Source organism: Sus scrofa, chromosome 1 (genome assembly GCF_000003025.6).
Source record: "Sus scrofa isolate TJ Tabasco breed Duroc chromosome 1, Sscrofa11.1, whole genome shotgun sequence".
Taxonomy (NCBI): Eukaryota; Metazoa; Chordata; class Mammalia; order Artiodactyla; family Suidae; genus Sus; species Sus scrofa.
In genome coordinates this window covers 176,803,268-176,822,210 of record NC_010443.5, presented here as the reverse complement: position 1 = coordinate 176,822,210, position 18,943 = coordinate 176,803,268, and the positions used below count along the sequence as shown (strand labels likewise).

The following is an 18,943-nucleotide window of genomic DNA, read 5'->3' as shown; positions in this document are numbered from 1 at the left end:
TGTTTGTTCTAGTTCTGTGAAAAATGTCATGGGTAATTTGATATGGATTGCATTGAATCTGTTGATTGCTTTGGATAATATGGTCATTTTTACAATATTAATTTTTCCAATCCAGGAGCGTGGAATATTTTTCCATTTCTTTGCACCCTCTTTAATTTTCTTGATGAATGTTTTATAGTTCTCAGCATATAAGTCTTTCACGTCCTTGGTCAGGTGTATTTCCAGGTATCTGATTTTTTGGGGTGCAATTTTTTAATTCCTTTTCTACTATTTCATTGTTAGTATACAGAAATGCATCTGATTTCTGAATGTTAATCTTATATCCTGCTACTTTGCTGAATTTGTTGATCAGTTCAAGTACTTTCTGGGTTGAGTCCTTAGGGTTTTCTATGTATAGCATCATGCCATCTGCATACAGTGACAGTTTTACCTCTTCTCTTCCTATTTGTATGCCTTTTATATTAATTTAATATATACCTCACAGATTTTGTCTTTTGAATTTATGTGTATTTTTTCAGTTATATTCAGTGACTAGCTCAAAAATCATCAATGTATCTTTCAAGGTTCAGTAAATCACTGGCAAAATGTTTCATTACTTCAATGGAATATTATTCTGTTAATTATTGATTTTTAGGGCTTGAGTTAAAAAGATAATGGAATTTGTTTTTTTTTGTTTTTTGCATGTGAAGTTCTCCATCCTGTTTAGCATTAAGTATACTTTCCTACTTAAGAGGGAAAAATAGTGAATACTATCAAAAGTAAAAAACAAAATGAAATTATTAAAAACTCATTAAGGTTGTTTTTCATGTGAAGTCTTTTCTTCACTCTCCTCATCAGAGTGTACATTGTACACGATATATTCAATTTTCATTAAAAAATTAAGATATGTAATGTAGAGTAGAATATTCATAGAAGATCAATGTAAAAGCATTAGACTCATTGGGCATCTTTTCTTAAATATAACTCTCTTAAAAATGTTTATTTTTCTGGTGAGTGTTATAAATATTAGTACAGAATTACAATTGTTATTCTATAATCACCTTCATAATTCCATCAAACAACAACTAGATAACATCCCAGTATATTTTTCTCAAGTTTTAGTGTCATATGTTTAATAAAACATGAATGATCTCTTCCTAACTAATATCTATGCTCCCTGCCCCAAGTTGTAAAACTGTAGACTATGTAATATTTAGAAGCATCGGAAACCATATATTAATATCCATTCTTTTAAAAGATGAAGATATTAAGACTCAGAAAGTTTCAGTGTCCTGCAGAGTTAATCAGACTCACTCTCTAGAGTTAGGGCTCACGATTCCATGACAGAGAATCATTACCTCTTGCCTAAGTTTAGAAATTATTAAAAATTGTCTTATGAATGTATAGAAAAAAATCTTCACAAGCTCTATAGTTCTTATTGAAAACTCTGAGGTAGCAAACTGAAATGAAAAATAAATCTGGAAAATAGACATCATGTTTAGTTTCAACTTTAGTTTTCTTTATATTAGTAGGTATGCTTATTAAAATTTCAAACATTTTTGTTAAAAATTACTTTTATATATTATGGATTTAGGTAAAGCATACTTTAGTATATCATGTATCAGCATATCAGGTATCAAGGCATCTATAAGATATTAGACTTTCAAGTTCAATTGAAAGAAGAAAAATAGACCCACTGCAGTATTTTGAATTTTGAATAGCAAATTTTCACTAGGTTAATTGTGATGTTTATAGTCAATTTGGTGACTAAAATATTGTAGGAGAAGTCTCAAAAATTCAGTCTGGTCAGATGTTATATGTATATGTGACATTTCTTATAATTACATTATAATTCAAAGATACTTCTTTCAAAAAATATAGAAAAACTTGTAATCTTAAATTTTAATTATGAAATAATTTTAATTTTAATAAGTATTTTTCAAATTAAAAAATACTTATGTCTTACAAGAAAGTAGATTTTTTTTTCTCCACTTCAGTGCAACTAGTAAATGTATAGTCCCTTCTCTATGTTATTATTTCATAATTTGCCCTGGAGAATGCAGAATCAGAACAATTAAAATAATTGGACTAGTCTATCTTTTTTATGTAAACACAGTAGAAAGTAATTGATCAAAAAACCAATCACTTTGTTAAAATTGATCCTAGAGTATGAAATGTAACAATTATATATGAACATGTTTTGTGCATTTTTAACTATCATACTTTAATAGTATATCCAAGTTTAACAAAAATGGTTAATGGCAAACACTAGGATTAAGAAGAAAGTAGACAAACTTCTGGAGGTTAGATTAACTGCCCATTGTAATCTTGGGTGGCTGCAATAATGCTTTCTTTCATCCGTAACGGATTTTCTTGCAGTATGATAAATGCCTAATCAATATAAACAGACACCACTTTGCCTCTTAGGTTAGATATATTTTTGTTGTAAGTAAAATGTAAAGTACTTATTTCACTTCAGATAGAAATCAGTCAGCACTTGCACTGTAAACACGATTAGTATTTTGAGATAAATATTTCTTCCAGTACATAAAAATGCAAATATATTGCTTATCATTTGAAAACTATGTGTGCGTGTGTGTGTAATTAAACAAAGCAACATCAAAACAGTTGTTTGTTTTGGGACACATATAATGATATGATATGAGAATTGCTTTTTTCATATTTATTATGTTTTTTCACTAGAAGTAGATAAGGGCAAGAAAAAAAAGAAAGTACAATCTCTGTAGGATAATTGCATTCATTGCTAAAACATCTGGATTATAGGTTGGCCTACTGTCAGCCTCAGTTTTGATTTCTTGGTTTTGTTTAGCACTAGTTAGGATATAAAAGATCAGAAACACCATTCCTTGAAACATGAACAAATCCCACGTGCTATTTAGCATTGATCTTTCGGGTACTTTTATTGCTGAGCTCCAAAGTAGATTCTATTCAATCCTCTAGAACAAAATAGATTGCAGATATAATTCTCTGTGGCCACAATGGGGCAGATCATTAAGTTTTGGTAAGGAACTATGAGATTAGAATTTTATTTTTTAAAGACATTCGAGCCATGCTAATACTATTTTTTTTTTGTTTTTCTTATAGCTCCTGTTAATCCTCATTTGAGTAAGTATATTTTCACTTTAAAAATGGAACTGTATTTAAAAATTAGGAAAAATAGAACATGCATAAACATGCAAAGATTATTTAGCAAATGTTCTCATTTGGGTTAAAATGAAATATCTTAGAAACAGTTAAATTGGCATTAAGTGTAAATTATACATTTCAATGGATATGGGTGTTTTATATTGATAATTGACTTTTCCTAAATATGCAGTCATTTTCCCAAACCTGTTTAACATTTGTTTCTCTTCTGGCATTGTTGATTTTTTATATTACCAGTATTTAAGTTTCTCTAATTTTCATTATTTTATTTCTATGTTCCACTCATGAAATATGATATTTACTTAAAAAGTTGGTATTTGAAAGTTTTAATTAAGATTTTTCATGGATCATTATTCTATATTCCAATCTTATATGAAGAAGAGGATAATCTGATCACCATCCATTTGATAATATTTCATTTTGAAATGAAGAATTGATTTTTATCTCCTATTTTGTGTCTAGCAATATATTGTTCTTTAACAAAAGAAGGAAGAGCCACCTTTGCACTCTTATTCCTAGTCATACAATATTCTCGATTTCCTATACTTAGTGAAGAATCTGTCCAAATCTTTTTTCTCATTTTACTGTATTCTCTTTTCTGCAATGGCCTTGAACTGACTATATAACAAAGACCAAACTACATAACTCTGTTCTTGCTGTATTTCCTACTAAAGATCCTCTTTTACTCCACATCTGCATATCCAAATTTTTTTCTAGATTTTTATTGTTCGCATCTTGCTTCATTGCATAGAAGTTCATTTAGTCATCACAATGCCCCTTTATTGTGGATATTATCAACTCTGAGTTTCATTTTTCATATGTTTATCACAAATGCTTCTTCTTCCACTAAGTATTCCTTCTTTCGATTTTCATAACAATTTATCTTTATTTATATGGAAGCTATTTTTCATTTTCTATTTTCCAGTAGACAATAAGATACTTAAGCACTCAATATGTTTCTAATTTCTCTCTACATCTCACTATCTTTGCGTCTATCACAGCATCTCATTTTTAGCAGGTATTCAATGCTTATTTGTTAACAGAACAAATACATGACAGTTTTAAGACTAATTAATTGCATAAATCAAATTCTCCCTGGCTTCTACCCAGGATATTATTGCTATTTAATTACTATATTGATTATAATTGAAGTAAGTTCTCTTATTACACATTCAATAGAAATATTTGAAACAGTTGTCACGAAAAAATTAAAACTAAATACAAGGGAAAATTGACAAATATTTCAATTCAAGAAAAAGATTTTGAACAGTCTATCTACTGAACAAAATGCACACATATTTATGGGAGGGAGTGTTTGTTAACTGACCTCAGTCCAATATGATAAGAACCATTATTTTATGGCAACTGAGAAAGATAGAATTAGATGATATAGAAAAGATGATATTTAAGCTAGATCCTGAAAGCTGAATAGAGGCCCCTCAAATGAAGAAGGTAAGGAAAAACTTGTCTGTCATCGAAAAGAAGGTCATGTTCACATACACGATAACTGAGCAACACTCAGTATGTCTGGTGTACAATGTTCAAAAGTTACAGAAGCCAGAAGTGTGCTATAAAGATGGATAACATTAATTGAATTTAAATGCTTCCTTTAAAAGCTTGGGTCCTTTAGGTCATAGTTACCAACTTCTCTTCCTCAGCAAGCATTTTATATACAGTAAAATGCAAATCCAAACAATGCATTGAATTTTCTATTTTTAAAGTAATTCCCAGCACACCTCTTTATACCAAAAATTTCCATTGACTGTGCAGTTTGGGATTTTTTTCCTGAGTAGTCCATATGGTAGAATATGAGAATTGTTTAGGAAAAAAGTAAACATTACATAATCACTTCTCTTTGTTATCTAAAGAAGTTATTTTAATGTTATTGACAGTCACATACTTTTTTTCTTATTAATTGATTTCTTTAACTCTCATTGTTGTCAATGGGCCAAAACTCATATAAGAAAAATGCTTCATCAAACAAATCCACTTGCTATTGATTCAGGCTCTTATTTAGTAAAGGAGGAAAATAGGCCAATCTGTAAAAGAGGGTCATGTTTTATTTTTGATTTTTGCTATGTAAAGTTGATTTTTCTTTGCCTCAGACTACTTTTACCTGAGGTCTTTTTTTTAAATGCTATATTTTAATTTTTGCCATTTATTTTCCAGGTATAATTTACATACAAAAAAATTCAACTTATTTTGTATACATTTCCATAAGAAATGTTGACCAATTTGTACAGTCTTATAACCATCACCACAAAGTTTCACCACCCCTAAATTTTACCTATCTTGCTTTCTAGTCAAGCCTCCCTGCACCCCAGCCCCTGGCAAACTTGTTTTCTGTTACTGTGATCTTGCTATAATATTTCAACTAGTTACAACTTACTTACTATTTATTCTCCACAGATCATTAAAAGATACCTTACCAGTAATGATATTGTTAATGAAGTTGAAAAAAAAATGAAAATTAAGCAGTTCAGGGAGGGGAAAATCTAACTGAGAAAAAAATGAAATTAAAAACATTATTTCCATTATGATTCTAAATTATTTCTTGAAATGAAGAAAATGCTATCAAATCTCACTTCTTACATGATGTTTATGATTATACATAATGAATTCTTAAAATACTATTTAGCAATATTTCTTTCAAAAAAAATTATTGTTTTGATAATAAAGTTTCAAAATGGTTTGAATATATGTTGGCTTAGACATAAATGATAGTTTGAAACATCTTAATAAGATAAAATGATTTCAGGAATATACTAGAGAATATCTTACATTTAATATGATAATAAATGTGATATGCAACTTTGTATTGTGGCAACAAATCAAATTATTCTTAAATGCTCTTTCACATTTCATCACTTAATGTATTTATCCTAAATAGCTACTTCCAAAGTATTTATATAGAATAAGTTTATGAAATTTTGTCATAGTTAGGCTCTTCATTAGACTCAATCTTAAATCTTGAATTTGTACTCAGTGTTAAATTTAGAAGAGTATTTTATGTTTAGAAGTTTTTTGTTTGTGTTTAAAATCTTTTGATTGAAATGCTTTACTGAAAAGAAAGATGATTAGTTGTCAAGAGTACCACATTGTACTCCAGGTTCATCTCTGTTATTGCAAATGTCAGGATAATCATTTTTAAAGCCTAATAATGTTGCATTATATATGTCTGCCATCATTCCTTTATCTATCCATCCTTCAGTGGACTCTTAGGTTGTTCCCACATCTTTTCTGTTGAGAATAATACTGCAGTGAACATGGGAGTGCACGTATCTCTTTGAGGTACTGACTTCATTTCCTTTGGGTTATACTTACAGAAGGGATTCCTGGATAATATGGTAGTTCTATATTAGATTTTTTTTTTTCAGGAACCTTTCTACCACTTTCCGTAATAGCTATACCAATTTACCTTCCCAATAGAACACAAGTACTATACTCCTTTGATTATTGTAGCATTGCAGTATATTTTAAAATCAGTTAAGTGTGAGGTCTCCAGCATTCTTCCTCCTCATAATTGTGTTGGCAGTTTGAAGTATTTAGTGGTTTCATATGAATTTTCAGAATTGTTTTCTAACTCTACGAAAATAATGCCGCAAGGATTTTCATAGGGATAGAAGTGAATCTATAGATCACTTTGGGTAGTATGGAGATTATAACAATGTTAATTCTTCCAATACAAGAACACAAGATGTCTTTCCATTTGTTTGTGCATCCTTTAATTTCTTTCATCAATGTTTTGTATTTTTCAGTGTACAATTTCTTTCATCTCTTTGGCAAAGTTTATTATTAAGTGTTTTGATTTTTTTGATGCTACTTAAATTGAGATTTTTCTTAATTTCATTTTCTGATAGTTCATTGTTAGTGGACAAAAGCACACAGATTAATTCAGGGGCATCATCTCAACATCAAGGGCTCTACTCCCAGAGATATCTGATCAGCGTAACCCATTGTGGGGAGTGGGGGGGATGGGAGTCTCTATTATTTAGATATTTATACTTTTATGAATTCCAGGGACTTTGTCTTTTTTTTTTTTTTTTTTTTTGGTCTTTTGTCTTTTTAGGGCCACACACATAGCATATGGAAGTTCTCAGGCTAGGGGTCAAATCTGAGCTACAGCTGCCCACCTACGCCACAGCCACAGCAACGCATGAGCTGAGCTGCATCTGCGACCTACACCATAGCTCACGGCAACGGCGGATCCCTAACCCACTGAGTGAGGCCAGGGATCAAACTCGCAACCTCATGGTTCCTAGTTGGATTCGTTTCTGTTCTGAGTACTTCCTGTACTCAGTCTTGACTTCATTATTTACTAGCTGAAGTTTGCCAAAGCTTTCTCCATCGTGAGCCTGATGAGTTAGTTCTACTGTTTTTTCATAGAGTTCTTACAATTTTAAATGAAATAATATAAACTGTGTTTATTTTTTTAAATTAAGGATTATTTTAATGTTGTATCTAGAGGAGTTTATAATCTCCACTATTTACTCTGATATTTCAAGCAATATGTATCCCACTAACAAAATCCTTTGATACCTAGAAACATAACTACACCCTCATTTCAGGGGCTTCAATAAAACTCTCTTTGAATTTGTGTCTGAAATCAGCATGTGGCAGGCAGCCAAGAAATCCCAGTCCTTCCACAGGGTCTTCATAAAGTCTTTTCATTATTTCATTTCTAGTGAATTTGAAGCATCTGGCAAATCCAAATTTAAATAAAGTATGAAAGATAGCTACTTTAAAAAAAATAATTTGCCATTATCTTCCCCTAATTAAACTTCCATTTGTATAAATGGGTATATGTGAAATTGTCTCCAGACATGGTGTGAAAAATTATAACATCAAGGTATACAACATTAAAGTGCTGTCAGGTAAATTAATAATAATGATGCTTTTCTAATTGATAGTTTTGTTTAGATTGATCCTATACTCGAAAAATGAAAATTGAGGAAATTCTTCAGCCATAATTCAGGCATGAATTATATTCTTTAATTTCAATTATCTGGATATTTCAGAGGAAATTGTTTGAGTTTAAATTATTAGGTAAGAGACTGATTTATATATCAAGCTTATTTTTTGTTTTCATTAAAATTGAAATAGTTTTTGTTTAGTTGTGATCTTGTAAGTGATTGCAATCTTGAATTATTATTGGTTTATAATGTTTTAATTTAGAATATTGCAATGTTTGTATTCATTTAATTAAATTCAATTACCTTAATTAAAATTCGTTAACAGGAGAATTTCACTGTGGATTTGAGGATGGTAACATTTGCTTGTTCACCCAAGATGATACAGATAATTTTGACTGGACAAAGCAAAGTACTGCAACAAGAAATACAAAATATACTCCAAATACTGGACCTAACGCTGACCGTAGCGGCTCCAAAGAAGGTATGAGGGTATGAAATGCTGTGTTCATAACAATCTTACCCTAGCCTTAGACTTTTAGGTACGCCGTTAATATGAAATACAGGAGAATGTTTAGCTATAGATTGGAAGATTTTGGAATAAAACATGAAATTTTTGATGTACTGTATCAATAATTCAGATACAGCCAAAGTTGGTCGTCATTAATTTTCTCTTAGAACTCACTGGCATATATAATTGAGAGATTAGGAATTTTTTTTTTAATTCAAGTCTAAAATTCTAATTTTGTCTCAGTCTTTTGTACATTTTCAGCAATTTTATCTTTAGCTCTATAGATTATTTATTCTTTATATTATGTTATGCCTCTACAGATTTTTTTTCTCTTCTTTTTCTTTTACTGCTGCACCTGAATCATATGGAAATTCCTGGGCCAGGAGTGGAATTGGGACTGCAGCTGCTGGCCTATGCCACAGCAATGACAATGCCAGATCTGTGACCTACTGCAGCAAGGCCATATTGTTAACCCACTGAGCAAGACCAAGGATCAAACTGCATCCTCACAAACACTATGTTGGGTTCTTAACCTTCTGAGCCATGACAGGAACTCCTGCCTATACAGATTTAATAAATGAGATGCAGACCATCCTAGTAATGTTTGCTTTGTATGAAAACTCTAAGACTTCTTGGTGATTTTGAATTTTATGTCACCTAATAATAATGTCTTTAAACATTTTATTTTGTCTTTTTTAAAGGCTTTTATATGTACATTGAAACATCTCGACCCAGATTAGAAGGAGAAAAGGCACGACTTCTTAGCCCTGTTTTCAGCATAGCACCCAAAAACCCTTATGGACCCACGAACACTGCGTATTGTTTCAGCTTCTTTTATCACATGTATGGACAACATATAGGTAAGATGGAAATATTTACTATATTTCTTCTAAAGTAAATCATTACTAAGAAGAAAAAGGTTCACAAACATATAGCATGAAATCAATTTTAGCCAAAGAGTCTTATCATTGACTTGTAAATGGCTTAACTGCAAATTACAAAATAAGATGCTAAGAATATTCCCCCTTCATGTCCTAATTTCCCAAATTTAGATTAGAATTCGAATTTGAAATTTTACCTATCTCTTCTGGAATCATAGTTCAGGCAGACCATCAATTGGTTAAGTGCTTTATGAGATCTTAGGAATGATAACAGTATAATTTATACTGTTTCCTTCCAAAGAAATTTGTTTGAACAATGACTCAGTGCATGGTAACCATCAATCATGAAAAGAAATATTGCAATATTTGGAAGACAAGTCCTCTTAGCATTATCTACACATTTAGAATATTAGTGTGATATTTTGTTTATAAAGTATGCCCAATATACCTAGTAGGATTTAAGAACATACTTGATTCTGAAAAAACATACAAAGATGGAGACACACAGACATACTCCTTGCCCTTAGAGACCTTAAGAAAAACAGAGACTGAGATGAGTAAATACACAACCGTGCTAAATAGAATACAGCATAACATCAAGAAAGAACCTAACAAAACTGTGAGGGGGGTGGGTCAGGGTGGGAGGAATTCATACAGGCCTCAATTCTTTATGTGCAATGCTAAAATCAACAAAACAGAACATATTTTTTTTTTATTTTAATTGTCTGGCAGCACATGCTACCCTACATCTTAGAATATATGGCCTAAACTGATATGAACATAGGTAAAGTCTTTATTTATCCAAATGGTGTGAACATTTGTATTATTTGCAGCCAAAATATTACTGTGTTTAATTACAGGATTCTGTTCCAGATCTTTCCAGGTGACAGCACATAATATATAAGACAAATATTCTTTTAACTTTTTAAAATAAGACCGAATTCTAAATGGTGAAGCATACCCAGTTCCACAGAGCTTGGCAAGGAACTGTGGATCTCTGTCTATTTGTCAAATAAGGCAGACTTCAGGGCAAAGGGAAATATTTCCCTGTGAAAGAGGGGTACATTTTCAATAGACAGAGATGAGCACAGTGAAGAGTAAGGTACTAATGATAAAAAAAATGCAGGATGTTAGGATAACATTAAGCACCTTAACATAGATCAATAAAAGTAAAAATATAAATATATATTAATTTATAAATTAATAAAATTGTTTACATGATATATACCAGCTACTGTACTTACTGAAGTGAAACAGTCCTCTTAATATCTTCATAAAAATGAGCATCACTATCCATCCTGTGCAGTGGAGAAAACTGAACCTCAAAGAGTTTGTATGAATTACAAGTAACTGGTTATGCTGGCATTCAAACTCATAGCCAGCATCATTAACCAGTATTCTTCACAGTGGAGTAATAGATGACAATCCCAGAAATAATTATTCCTGTGCAGTAAAATGTGTCCTAAACATGAAGTCAGAAAATCCAGGTGGGAACCTGGCTGTAGCAGTCAGTCACTGTGAGAATTCAGAGAAGTCACTTAAAATGTCTGGGTCTTGGCCTCCTCATCTGTAAAATGGGAATAATAATTCCTATTTCAGAAATTTATAGTTCAAGTTAAATTAGATAATGTATATAAAATCTTCTATCAGATGGTAGACATTTATAATCTTAGGTTATTTTGAATTTCAAAGAGTAGCAATATGAACAATAATAACATAATAGCTAATATTTAGGAAGTACTCATAATGGACCAGGGCAGTATTCCTAAAACATGATGGATTATTTCTCTTCATTTTCACAATAAATATTTGTGCTCATTAAAATTGTTATCCTTTTATAGCTAAGGAAACTAAAATACAGAGAATTTTAATTACCATGCCCATCATATCGTAACTAATAAGAATGAAATCATAATAGCAAGCTCAAAAGCTGGACACATAGCCTGCCTACTTCACCATTTGCAGGGAGACCTATTGAAATGTCATGAAAAGTTTTAGCTATGTATTAATCGGGGGGGGGGTTAGATTTTGTGCAGACAATGAGCATAGTGGGATCTGTGATATTTGGAAAAGAAATCTTATAGGAGTGGCAAAAATCATTGAAAAACAGAATATAGATTGGAAAAGAAGTTAGAAAGCTATGGAGTAATCATGAGTTCACTATGCCCTAAATTGTGAAAGGACATAAATCTCCACACAGTTGTCAAACCATCTTATTCATTGAAAGATTACTCCCTTATCACAAAGGCAGGATTAGCTCAATTCATCCCTATAGTTGATCATGTATGATTATCCTCGCTCTCTATTTTGAATAGATCTCATGGACTTTTTTTCTTTTCTTCCAATTTACCTTGGAAAGACAGGCATATTATTAATCAGTTTTTAAATAATTCCAAGATCAAGAGTTCCTGTCATGGCTCAGCAGAAACGAATCTGACCAGTATCCATAAAGAAGCAGACTTGATCCCCGGCATCACTCAGTGGGTTAAGGATCTGGTGTTACCATGAGCTCTGGTATAGGTCACACAAGACTCAGATCTGGTGTTGTTATGGCTGTGGTATAGTCCAGCAGCTAAGGTTCCAATTCGACCCCTAGCCTGGGAACCTCCATATGCCATGGGTGTGGCTCTAAGACAAAAAAAAAATATTCTAAAATCAATATTTTTAATTACTTTAATAAGTAAGATATATATTTACCTTATTTATGAGGCTGGATTCCTTAAAGATCCCTTGAAAATTTTCTCCATATTTATACTGAGACCCAAGATAATTTAAACATATTTTTAACTTCACAATTTGTTTTTATTACTCAAATGAATTTATCACATCTGTAGTTGTATAATAATCATCACAGTCCAATTTCACAGGATTTACATCCCACAACAAAGCACAACTCCCACCCCCTAAACTGTCTCCTCCAGAGACCATAAGTTTTTCAGTGTCTGTGAGTCAGCATCTGTTCTTCAAAGAAGTGCATTATGTCCTTTTTTAGGATTCCACATGTCAGTGAAAGCATTTGATGTTGATGTCTCATTGTATGGCTGACTTCACTTAGCATGATAATGTCTAGGTCCATCCATGTTGCTAAAAATGCTGGTATTTGGTTCATTTTAATAGCTGAGTAATATTCCATTGTGTATATATACCACACCATCTTGATCCATTCCTCTGTCGATGGACATTTAGGTTGTTTCCATGTCTTGGTTATTGTATAGAGTGCTTCAGTGAACATTGGAGTACATGTGTCTTTGCGAGTCATGGCTTTCTCTGGGTAGATGCCCAGGAGTGGTCAAATGGGAGTTCTATTTTTAGTTTTCTGAGGACACTCCATCCTGTTTTCCACAGTGGTTGCACCAATTGACAATCCCACCAACAGTGTACTAGGGTTCCTTTTTCTGCACACCCTCTCCAGCACTTATTGTTTGTCGACTTTTTGATGATGGTCATTCTAGTGGGTGTAAGGTGGTACTTCATAGTGGTTTTGATTTGCAACTCTCTAGTAATGAGTGATGTTGAACATCTTTTCATGAGTTTCTCAGCCATCTGTATGTCTTCTTTGGAGAACTGTCTGTCTAGATCTTCTGCCCATTTTTTGATGGGGTTGTTTGCTTTTTGGGTATTGAGCTGCAGAAGGTGTTTCTAAATTTTGGAGTTAATCCCTTGTCAATCGATGCATTTGCAAAGATTTTCTCCCATTCTGTGTGTTGTCTTTTTGTGTTGTTTAGGGTTTCCTTTGCTGTGCAGAAACTTTGAAGTTTGATTAGGTCCCATTTGTTTATTTTTGTTTTTATTGTCAATACTCTGAGAGGTGGATCTGAGAAGATGTTGCTGTCGTTTATGTCAGAGATGTTTGGCCTATGTTTTCCTCTAGGAGTTTTATAGTGTCTGGTCTCATATCTAGGTCTTTAATCCATTTGGAGTTTATATTTGTCTATGGTGTTAGGGAGTGTTCTAATTTCATTCTTTTCCATGTGGCTGTCCAGTTTTCCCAGCACCACTTATTGAACAAGCTGTCCTTTCTCCATTGTATATTCTTGCCTCCTTTGTCACAGATGAGTAGGCTGTAGGTATGTGGGTTTAATTCTGGGCTTTCTATCCTGTTCTACTGATCTTTATTTCTGTCTTTTTGCCAGTACCATATGGTTTTGATGATTGTTTCTTTGTAGTGTAGTCTGAAGTCTGGGAGCCTGATTCCTCCAGCTCCATTTTTCTTTTTCAGGATGTCTTTGGCTATTCTGGGTCTTTTGTGCTTCCAAGCAAACTTTAAAATATTTTGTTGGAGTTCTGTGAAAAATGTCCTTGGTAATTTGATAGGGATTGCATTGAATCTGTAGATTGCCTTGGGTAGTATAGTCATTTTGATAATATTAACTCTTCCAATCCAAGAGCATGTTATATCTTTCCATCTATTTGTGTCATCTTTGATTTCTTTTATCAGTGTCTTATAGTTTTCAGAGTACAGGTCTTTTGTCTCTTTAGGTAGGTTTACTCCTAGGTATTTTATTCTTTTGGATGTGATAGTAAATGGGATTGCTCCCTAATTTCTCTTTCTGATCTTTCATTGTTAATTTTGTATCCTGCGACTATTCTATTTGCAGATGACATGATACTATGCCTAGAGAATCCTAAAGACTCTACCAGAAAACTGTTAGAGCTCATCCACGAATTTGGCAAGGTAGCAGGATATAACTTCACAATTGTTATTCTTGTGTGCTTTAGTGTCAGTGACTGTCCACTCGACTTCTACTATATTTTTTCCTAATTATTTCAGAAAGAAGCAGTTCTCCATTTCTTCAATGTTCTCAAACATTTACCATGTTGCTACCTGTGGCATTTCTCCACTTCTTCAGATGGTTGAAGGTTGCAGGTATTAAGTCTGTCACTTGGGTCCCCTCTCAGCAGGGTACAATCATGCTTACTAAAATCTAGGAAAAGTATCTTTTCCAGACATTGCCTGGTCAATTTTGCTAGATGAGCTACCTCATTAGAGAGATACTGCCTGTAACTAAACCCTCCCGTCTTTGCAAAAATTTTTCTGAGACACTCATTCATCTGCTAAACAGATCCTGTAGCTTAAAATAACAAATATTTATTATCTTACATTTTCTGTGGGTCAGGAGTATGGATATAGCTTGGCTCAGTGCCTGTAGCTCAAGGTCTCTCGTGAGGTTGCAGACAAGCTGTCAAGTAGAACTACAGTTTAACTGGAAGACTTCCATTGGGAATGATACCCTTCTAAGCCCCCTCACTTGTTTTTTTGGCAGGCCTCACTCTCTCACAGGTGTTGGATTAAGGATATTGATTTCTTGCTGGCTGTTGGCCAGAGGCCACTCTCAATTTTGTACCATGTGTACATCTCTATAGGACTGCCTCATGGCAAGAGGCTTCCTCTAGAACAAGCAGGCCATGAGAGAGAGCAAATGCATGCCCAAGACCTGAACTCTGGAGTGACATCTCCTAACTTCTACTTAATTTTGTTTATTATAACTGGGTGGATCATTCCAAACCACATTCAGAGGAAGGAAATTACACATGAGTGTTAATCCTAGGAGGGGGATCCTAGAGGTTGTCTGCCACAATGGTGCAGCTTCTTGTTCAAGTTTTCATCAGAATTGATTTAAGAAAAAATAAATGAAAGCTATAAGGTGTCACCCTTTAACTGTTGATTTATATGTACATGAACAATATCTGGCTATAATATAAGATTATTTCAGCAATCCTGTGATTCCTAGTAGGCATTCTGATTCTTGATAAATCAGCTAAATTTCTAATTTTCTTGCAAAGAAATTGAACTTCATATGAAGTCACTGGATATGACAAAAGTTTATTAAAAATCAGTAAAATATGTACTTAATTTACTTCTAGAAGGAGAAAGTGAAGCATAAGCATTATATCATACCAGGAAATTAAATATAAAAATACAAAACTCACTTATGAATACATTTCTTGAACTTGATAAGAATGGTTCAATACGGTTGCAACTCTACAAAGCTAATTTCATTATGGAACAAATGGGAAACAAGGAAAGGGAGTTTGTTAATGAAATCTATTCTCTTGAATCTTGCGGGTGAGAAAAAAGTGATAAAGCAGAGAGATGGAGGATTGTAGAAGAGCCTATTTTAAGAGGAAAAAGAATTTTTAAAAAGGACAAATTTTTATGTTTTTAGTGATACAAAAGTTTCTTTCTTTTTTCTTTCTTTTCTTTTTTTTTTTTTTTTTTTTTTTTTGCTTTTGCTTTTTTAGGGCTGTACCCATGGCATATAGATGTTCCCAGGCTAGGGGTTGAATCAGAGCTGCATTTGCCAGACTACATCACAGCCACAGCAATGCCAGATCCATCTGAGCTGTGTCTGTGACCTACACTACAGCCTATAGCAACGCGGTTCCTTAAGCCACTGAGTGAGGCCAGGGATCGAACCCACGTCCTCACAGATACTGGTCAGGGTCATTACTGCTGAGCCACAACAGGACCTCGGGAAGCAAGTTTCTTGAAGAGAGGAGAATTTAGAGGTTTGGCAGAAGGCTTAGTCTTGAAGAGGGCACTAATGTCCCTTCCACTGAGGTGGGATGAAAAGAAGTAAGAATGTGGCTTCTGGAGTTACCGTCGTGGCTCAGTGGTTAACGAATTCGACTAGGAACCATGAGGTTGCGGGTTCGGTCCCTGCCCTTTTTCAGTGGGTTAACTATCTGGCGTTGCCCTGAGCTGTGGTGTAGGTTGCAGACGCGGCTCAGATCCCACGTTCCTGTGGCTGTGATGTAGTCTGGCAAATGCAGCTCCGATTTGACCCCTAGCCTGGGAACCTCCATATGCCATGGGAGCGGCCCAAGAAATAGCAAAAAGACAAAAAATAAAATAAATAAAATAAAATAAAATAAAATAAACAGAACGTTGTTAAAAAAAAAAAAAAAGAATGTGGCTTCTGATTCACTCCTAGATGCAAATACAGCAAACAGACATGAAATTTGCCTTTCCAACAGTCTCTGTTTTCTCTTTGAAATAAATGCAGAGGTTGCATTTTCAAATAGTAGACCATTTTAGGAAAAGGGCAAAGGAAGCAGATACTGATCAGAGATATAGAGAGGGCTAGAGAGGTTGGAGATCAGGACACCAATACACAGGGTTTTTAAATGTATTTTAGGATATAATGCTCAGTTTTACTGTCCATCATTTCTTTTGCATATCACTGAAGGGTGAAATAAATTGCCAACTTCTCCTTGCTGTCTCTGTTCCATAGTTTCTGGAGGTAAAAGATCATTCTCTGAAACTAGTAACAGGATGTCAAGGATACCGGCCCCTGTGGCTTCTCCTTGGGGTAGCTCCATAATTTACTCCAGTTATACGGGAATTCTCCAGATCCATCTGTGTTATATCTGGGGCTTCTTTATAGGCACTATTTTTTTTTTTTCCTGCTTGAACTGTTTGCTTGGGAAGAGCAGAAACAATGTTTCTTCCCCATCACATGATACTCTGCAATTATAAATGTTTATTTTACTACTCCATACATACTTATTAAGTAAAAAAAAAATATTTTTCAAACATATGTTACAAGAGTACTTTTTCTCCTTTTTAAACATCTAACTCATAATCTCCACTCAGAATCCAACTCAAGGTACTAAAATTCCTCCCAATCCTCCATGCTCCTTCTGCTCTCATCTTTGTCACAGTGTTTGTCACCCTGACTCCTGCTAGACTGTAAGCTCCTTGAGAGCGATAAACATGATTTATTTACATTTGCTCCTCTGGAAAAAACAAATGCTCAATAGATTTTTTTTTAAATAATCCAAGCTAGATTCAGTAGCTTCTGAGTGAGCTAGAAGAATCGCAGAATGAGGGAAATGAAAGTATTGAGTGTAGATTGAAAACGAAAGGTAGTTTCACCAAGACCTTATATGAAAGGTTGGGGGAAAAATAGAGGTTAATCATGTACTTAACTTGAATTTGAATTTAAGTTATCTGGCAGCTAAAGTGTAGAGGAAGACGGAAGAGTCACATATTTCTTAAACAATTCAAAGGGAGATATATCTTTATAAAAGTCCTCTTAGTGGTTTGTAAAAGTAATCAGTATCGATAAACAATATAGATATTGCTGTGTTTTCAGCAATATCTTCACTTAGTACTTTAAAAAAACATAAAACATGTACAAATAAAATTATATATACTTAAGGCCATAATACATTAGAAAATAAAATTTGGGTTTTGAGCAAAAAATGCTGTGATCCAGATATGTTTGTTATCTTATATGGTCTAACAAAATGTAAAAATAAAATTCAATGAATCTGAAATTAACCTCTAAGTTTTTCCTAGTAAGATAGTAGAGATTATCTTTGGGCAAGAGGTGGATTAAAGCATTCTCATTGCTGACATACATATTTTTTAAAATTTTGTTTTGTTTTGTTTTAGGGCCGCACCCACTGCATATGGATATTCCCAGGCTAGGGGTCAAATTGGAGCCACAGCTTTTGGTCTATACCAGAGCCACAGCAATACCAAATCCTTAACCCACTGATCAGGGCCAAGGATTGAACCTACATCCTCATGGATACTAGTTGGGTTTGTTACCATTGAGCCACAATGGCAATTCCTCAAAGATTTTTAAATGGATACTTAAATATTTTTATTCAAGATATGGAGAAGTAAAAGGTGACAATCTTTTGTATGATTTTTGGAGTCTGATTTTTATTTTAGTCAAAGACCATATTTCTTCTGAATTTTTTTAACCAGCATTTTTGCTTATATCTCAAATATAATCATCAAATGGAAAATCTACTCATATATTTCCCCCCCTTGGAGTAAATCACCATAAGAGAGACAGTTTGAGCCTGAAAAAAATTAGTATATCATTATTTTAGATCCCTTATTACACTGACTATACAAGAATAACAGCAAAATAAATATGTAATTTTGATATACTTACATTGTCATAATTTCTTAGAATTAAGGTCCTTGCAAAAGACAAATTGCAGATCCTGAGAGAATAGATAAAGTTATTTGGTATTCTATATTTAAATATTAGAAATAGCTACCAACAATAGACTGTTAATAATTGATATTAAAACACTCTTTCTATTAAGACTTAGATAATGCTTTCGGTGAAGTCTTAACTGTAGTTGATACTGATGATATCAGTGTCATCAGTGTGAAAATAATGCAGTAAATACAAGACATGCATTCAGTAAACTGCTTTGTATTTTTTCACAAAGGTCTTGTATAGAATTTAACCATGGTTTATTACATAATCAAAACACTATTAAAGACCCATGTCATAGACTCTCTAAGAAGACCATATGTAATCTCTAGTACATTTACCTTAAAAGTCTCTGGTTATGAACCACCAACTACCCCTAAATTTATTTTCTTCATATTTAATTACTCAATGATCTTGGTCTCATTGAGGAAGAAATTTTTCTCTACCTTTCTGGATTCCAGCTGATTTAAGAATTAAAAATGTCATGAAAGAGATTAACAGGAGAAAAATCAAGCAAAGCTTAATAACATG

At 33.2% G+C, this 18,943-nt stretch overlaps 1 protein-coding gene across 7 annotated transcripts in view; it reads left to right on the top strand.

The window, feature by feature from the left end:
• Nucleotides 1-18,943, top strand: part of MDGA2 (MAM domain containing glycosylphosphatidylinositol anchor 2) — an 824,968-nt gene that overhangs the window by 772,802 nt on the left and 33,223 nt on the right. For all 7 annotated transcript variants that reach the window (XM_021074087.1, XM_021074085.1, XM_021074091.1 and 4 more), the window contains 3 exons: nucleotides 3,085-3,105; nucleotides 8,383-8,538; nucleotides 9,267-9,425. In XM_021074087.1, coding sequence (XP_020929746.1) covers nucleotides 3,085-3,105; nucleotides 8,383-8,538; nucleotides 9,267-9,425 — 336 coding nt within the window. The remainder of the gene's footprint in view (nucleotides 1-3,084; nucleotides 3,106-8,382; nucleotides 8,539-9,266; nucleotides 9,426-18,943) is intronic.